At 66.8% G+C, this 5,053-nt stretch overlaps 2 protein-coding genes across 2 annotated transcripts in view; one reads left to right on the top strand and one right to left on the bottom strand.

The window, feature by feature from the left end:
• Positions 1-1,357, bottom strand: part of EMIHUDRAFT_121073 (hypothetical protein) — a gene marked incomplete at both ends in the record, with an annotated part of 2,000 nt that extends 643 nt beyond the window's left edge. Inside the window, one exon of the mRNA XM_005759987.1 lies at positions 1,331-1,357. Coding sequence (XP_005760044.1) covers positions 1,331-1,357 — 27 coding nt within the window. The remainder of the gene's footprint in view (positions 1-1,330) is intronic.
• A 3,032-nt stretch (positions 1,358-4,389) lies between these two features.
• EMIHUDRAFT_249445 (hypothetical protein) lies at positions 4,390-4,844 on the top strand (the record flags this gene model as incomplete). The annotated part of the gene is made up of 1 exon (XM_005759986.1): positions 4,390-4,844. A coding segment is annotated over one exon (455 nt), but the record flags the coding sequence as incomplete, so codon positions are not given.
• Between the last annotated feature and the right edge of the window lie 209 nt (positions 4,845-5,053).

Raw genomic sequence — 5,053 nt, 5'->3', positions numbered from 1 at the left:
ACAGCAGAACTGGGTCGGGACTGGCCACCTCAAAATGGCACAGCAGGGCGGCGGCCCCCTACGGGGTCGTCAAAGGAGGCCGGCGTACTCCTTCGGGCCGCTCCTCCCCCTCCCAATCCTCCCCGGGCTCTGGCTCCTCCTCCTTCGCCCGCGCCCTCGCCCCCCGCCGGCGGCGGTTCCGTGCGGCCGTCGCCCCCGCCCCCTCCCCGCCCCCATCACGGCCGGAGCCGTACCGGAAAAGATAAAGGCAGGACGGCGGGCGCGGGTGCGAGGTGCGGTGCGGTGCGTGCAATCGTGTGTTTGGCGTCATGTCGTGTGTGCCTTCGCTTGTTCCTATTAACAACGAAGTCTAGGTCAAAAGAAAAAAGCGCGCCACCCATGAGCCTAGGTAGGTGCGGATCGGCAAGGCGCAACGATCTTTTTGCCTTATTATATCATCCTTGGGTTGTGATCTAAGAACTTGAAAGCAACCACGCACCACAGGGGGCGCACAGCAGCACGGATAGCCCTTCCTCTCTATAAATATATACGCGCGACCTCCCGCGAGCGCGGCGGGATCGGAATTGCGGCCGGAGGGAAGGGCGAGCCGCCGCCGCCGCCGCCATACCATCAGCGACGACGACTGCGGCTCGCCCCAAACGCCAGGCGCTGGATCGGCAGTAGGGCTCGGGCGGCGCAGCGTAGGCCTCGAGCCACACGAGTCGCCGACAACCCCCCTCATCGACGTGAAGGCCGCTCTCGCCGCCGGCCGATGCACGCTGCGCCGCCCCCGCACCAGCGACACTGGCCGCGGCTCGCCGCCACGCGCCGGCTCGGAAGAGGGGCTGTCGACAGCGCAGCAGAGCGGCACGCCTCGTCATTCGAGCAGCACCAGCCCCCCTCTTCGACGTGACGGCCGCTCTCGGAGCCGGCCGGTGCGCGCTCGACCCACGCCCCCCCTCGCACCCCCCCGACCCCCCTGCGCGGCGCCCCCTTCCACTGCGCGCCGGCTCGAGCGCCTATTGCCAAATCGCGACTTTCGAGCGCAGTGCACGCGCCCCACACGTCACGCGCGCGCAGGAGAGCTTGCGGCAGAGCAGTACCGTATACTCGCCGGAGGCATCGCGCCGAAAATCCCGCGCATTCCACCCCAACAGAGGCTGCAGGAGGCAGATGGCCAATAGCGACGATCGTTACGAAATGTTGCCTCTCCGGGAGCTCTGCAAGCTGTCTTGGGTGGTCAGGGCGGCCGCCTTATCGTCGGCCCTGGAGAAAAAAAAAGAGACGCCGTCGGTCAACCCGTCATGCGGCAGGTGGCTTGCTTTGGCTCGCTGCCACCGCGGTGGCTCACCAAGGACTTTTCAGCGTGCTGCGTCATCACCGCGCGGCGCGCAAGCCACGCCTCACCCGGGCAAAAAGAACGACCGCGCGCCGCCGCCGCCCGCCTCGCCGCGCCGCGCCGCCCCGCGCCTCGCCTCGCCTCGCCTTGCAGCAGCGCACGCGCACACGCACCCACGCGCCCGCGCTCGCTCCGCGAGAGCGAAGCAACCCTCCAAGCGAGTTCCGAACCGGGAGCCAAAAGGTCCCGGCTCGAACCGCGAACCGGTTCGACCACCGCCGCTGGCGGTTCTTGCAAAGGCATGAGCGATTCTAAGATCAGGTCTACCACTGGGCGAAAATCGGCCGTCCCTCAGTGCTTCCAGCCTGCCCGCTTCAGTTTCCTCAATTGGCTTGAATTTTGCTTAGTAGAAAAAAGAATAGCGCCGATCGCGGGCCGCCGAGCGGGCATTTCGAAGTGGTCAGCGGGCATTTCGAAGTGGTGCGGCGGCAGGCTGCCACCGCTGCCCGGGCGCCCCGAGCGGCGGCGGAGGGCCGCCCAGGCCACCACCAGTGCCCCTCCCACCGGCGGCGCGGCGGCAGCGGCGCCGACCGCCCCTCCATCAGCGGTGGCGCGACGGCTGTCGTCGGGGCGCCGGCAGGTGCCGCGCGCAGAGGGTGCCACCGGACCGGCTGACGCGCGCCCGGCGGAACCTTCGTCGTCCATGGCGGGCCGAGCACCCCCGCGTCGCTTCTCGGCGCATTGGAGAGCAGAGGAAGCTGCTGGCGTCGCCGCTGGGATCGGCGGCGGCGCCAGCAGCGTTCTCGGATCTGAAGCCGACTTTGAGCGCCGATCGATCGATCTGAGGGCTGGCCGATGGGTGGCGCTGGGACATCGCCGCCGCCGCGGAGGCCGGCGGCGACCAGAGGAGCGGTTGGGGCGCGTGGCGCATATGTTACCTGCCAAGTGAGCATTCAAGTGTGCTTCGAGATTTATTCGAGATTTGAAACTTAGATTTTCGTTTCCAGCGGGGAGGTGGCAGACCTGATCTTAGAATCGCTCGCATCAAAGGCAGTGCTAGATATAACGTGAAATAGTGCGAGCGCGCGAGATACTCACCCGACCCACCGTGCCCTCGCGACAGAGATCTCGCGCCGGGCGCGCTCGCACACGCCGCCCGAGAGCACTCCCACCCCCGCCGCCTCGCAAGCTCACAGGTTGATTTGAGGAGAAGCAGCTGGGGGAGGTCAAAGCGGGAGAAGGCGGCACGGCGGCGGCGGCGCGGCCCCCCCCCATCCCCACGCCTCCGGGTCGTGCGTACCGCCTCCGGGCGCGAGTGTCCCCCCAGCGTCTGCTCCGGCAGTCGCTCCGGTAATCAGGCCGAGAGTACCAGGGAGGAGGGGAGAAGAGCCCAGGGTGGGGAGAGGAGAAGAGCCCAGGGAGGGGGGAGGAGAAGAGCCCAAGACGGCCTCCCTCTCCCTCCCCTCCCACCGGGCCTCCCTCTCCCTCTCCTCCCACCGGGCCTCCCTCTCCCCCTCCTCCCGCCAAGCACCGACAGTCTCGAGGGGCCAGCCGCTGGAAGGGGCAAGCCAGCGGCACGAGGGCTTCAACCACACAGCTACCAAGGGAACGCGACCCACACAAAGCACCAAAGTTAGGCATACCCCCCGGCGCAGTGTCCCCCGCTATGTGTCGCCGTTCGTCGGGGCACGCTATCCTGTGCAGTCAGGGCAAGTGGGGGCGGGGCGGACAGCCCAGGAGCGTGCCCTGGGATCTCTCCGCCCAGTCCGGGGGTGCGTCGAACCTTCCATCACCCTGTCGGAAGCGGCGTGCCGGTGGAGGCACGTCCGGGTTTTGGAAGTAAAGATATATCGTCGGCCCTGGATGTGCGGTTGATGACTGCACTCCAAGTGCTCCAAGTGACTCAGCTAGCGGAGGAGGTGAGGGAGACAAGCTGACTCGGCCTCTGCGAGTTGTTGAGTGGTGTCGGGGCACACACGGGCTCGCCGGGGCGCGGGGGCAGACCCACTGCGGCGGCAACCTGACCATCATGCATGAATTGCGACAAGGAGGACCACGCCTCCCCGGAGAGACGGCCCGACCTCCCGAGGAGGGGCGGCGGCGGGACGATTTAATGTCGCCGCCCCCGCCCGGGAAAACCTCGGCCGGGCCGTCGCGCGTCGGCGCTCTCGGAGCCAGCTCGGAGAAGCCTGCGATTTCAGCCCGGGGTTGTGCGTTTAGAGAGAGAGATTTTTGAAGACCAACAAGAAATCACGACTGTCACTTGCCTCTTGCGTTTATGTGAAGAACTTTTCGTACAAGAGAAAGTCCATCCAAGTTGCGATTTTTAGCAATACCATTATGTGATGTTACAGGTGGGTTAAGAGGGAGATGTGCGCGAGCTGCGGGACCGCCGGGACGGCGGGCGGGTGATTGCGACGCGCCGCCAATACCAAACAACTCTATGCCTGCTCTATGCCGGGGCCAAACGTCAATCTACAGGGGCTATACGCCGGTGCTACTGCTCTGTGCCTCCGCGATGGCCTCGTCGTCGGCCGACCTTGCAGGACCAAGCCCTCCAAGGGGCGGCGAGCCCTCCGCGGTCCGGTCGAGCCGCCCGTCCCTCCGCCCAATCCAGCCGCTGGCTGGGCGCGACAGCCGGACACCCCGGACACGCAAAGAGTGCAGACACTTTTGACTCTTTGAGTGGCGCTGCCGGCGGCGCCGAGCCGTGACCCTGCCGGCGGCGCCGGGGAGGGGAGTCCACTCTCCAGCCGCTGGGCGCGACGCGCTCAAATCGTGTAAAGTCCACTTCTAAGTGGATGTTAAATATTAGTAGGTGAGCGAGCTTGTGAGAGTGGCGCGGTGTGACGTGTGTGTGTTCGTCTGTGTATCGTCTATTCCGCATGGTGATGCCTCCCGCTCGCACTTGGAGTGCACTTCCACTTGGAGTGTGTGTGCTGCGTGATTTTCTTTATATTCAAGTATGTCGTCGAAGCCCTGGGGTTTCGAGCTCAGAGCTGCCGATCAAGCCAGAGGTGCTCTTTTGCAGCCCGCTTCTGCATCTCGCTTCTCGGCGGTGTCGCTGCGCCATGTTGATAGCGGCAGCTCTTTTCGGCGTCCAGCCGTCGCCCGCGGCGCTCCTCTCGTCGCCGCCGGTTCCAATTTTGCGCGCCGTGGCCGGCCGGGCCGAGCCTGCGCTGCAGCGCACTGCCGCTGCGAGGTCCATCGCCATGTGTGATGCCTCGGTGCTGCAGATGCCGGAGCGGCCCGCGGCGGAGGAGGTGGCCGAGCGGATACGGAGCCGCCTCACCCCCGAGGAGGAGCAGGGGCTCGCGCTCGACATGAAGATGCTGCGCCGGTGGACGGCGACGCGCGAGGAGCTGGCGGAGCGGCTGCAGAGGGCGCCGAGCCACTTCGAGTGGTCGGTGGCGATCGGGTTCGTCGGGGACGAGCGCGCCTTTGTGCGCTCGCTCGCGCTGCTCTACCGCCAGCGGGAGCGCCTCATCGTCTCGAACCTCCCGTTTGTGGCTCACATCGCGCAGCGGTGGGCGGCATCCTCCGAGAGCACCTCTCCCCTCGCCACCCTGCCCCACCACCCGTCTGTGGCACAAGCACACGCCCGTCGACACCTCCGCCTCCACTGTGCTCGCGCCGCCCGCGGCACCGCTCGCGGCACCGCCCGCGGCACCGCCCGCCGATTCGTCCTTCGACGCGCACAGCAGGTACCGGCACTGCGGAGTCCCGATCCAGGAC

The sequence above is a fragment of the Emiliania huxleyi genome, assembly GCF_000372725.1.
Source record: "Emiliania huxleyi CCMP1516 unplaced genomic scaffold EMIHUscaffold_781, whole genome shotgun sequence".
Taxonomy (NCBI): Eukaryota; Haptophyta; order Isochrysidales; family Noelaerhabdaceae; genus Emiliania; species Emiliania huxleyi.
Note: the sequence above shows the minus strand (reverse complement) of the source record. Positions and strands in the feature narration are given on the sequence as shown.